General features: G+C 73.1%; 1 protein-coding gene across 1 annotated transcript in view; it reads right to left on the minus strand.

Moving 5' to 3' along the window:
* Positions 1-558, minus strand: part of LOC112955599 (transmembrane protein 198-like) — a 2481-nt gene that overhangs the window by 1142 nt on the left and 781 nt on the right. Inside the window, exon 2 of the mRNA XM_026048924.1 lies at positions 17-411. Within this exon, the coding sequence (XP_025904709.1) occupies positions 17-411 (395 nt within the window). The remainder of the gene's footprint in view (positions 1-16; positions 412-558) is intronic.

Genomic DNA, 558 nt, shown 5'->3' on the forward strand with positions numbered 1-558 from the left:
AGGCGGCCAGCAGGGCCCACGCGGGCCAGCAGAGCGGCCGCGGCGGCGCCAGCCGCAGGCGCTCCGACACGTACAGCACGAGCGCCAGCGCCTCGAGCGCGTAGTCGGCGCACGCCACGAGCGCGCCCGCCGGCACCCACGCGCTCTGCGGCCGCCCCAGCGGCTCGGCCGCCAGCAGCGCCGCCGCCGCCAGCAGCAGCCCCAGCTGCAGCCCCGTGGCGAAGAGCCCCACGCTGCGCAGCAGCAGGGTGACGAGCCCGCAGAGCGCCCCGATGCCCAGCGCGATGCCCGCGCTCGCCTCCACGCTCAGCTGCGTCTCCAGCACCTGCTCCTTGTAGCACAGCGCGAAGATGACGCCCGAGCCCAGCAGCAGCCCCGAGAGGAACATGATGGCCTTGAAGCAGCGGTACCCTGGTGGCGGGGCAGCGTGGGGGCATCAGGGGGCAAAGGCTTCCCGCATGGGGTGTCCCATGGCGTGGGCATCGCTGTGCCCCAAGGTGTGACCCACAGCGTGTCCCATGGTGTGTGCATCACTGTGCCCCATGGTGTGACCCACAG

Source organism: Nothoprocta perdicaria, unplaced genomic scaffold, assembly GCF_003342845.1.
Source record: "Nothoprocta perdicaria isolate Ctin4 unplaced genomic scaffold, notPer1 scaffold_583, whole genome shotgun sequence".
NCBI classification, from domain to species: domain Eukaryota; kingdom Metazoa; phylum Chordata; class Aves; order Tinamiformes; family Tinamidae; genus Nothoprocta; species Nothoprocta perdicaria.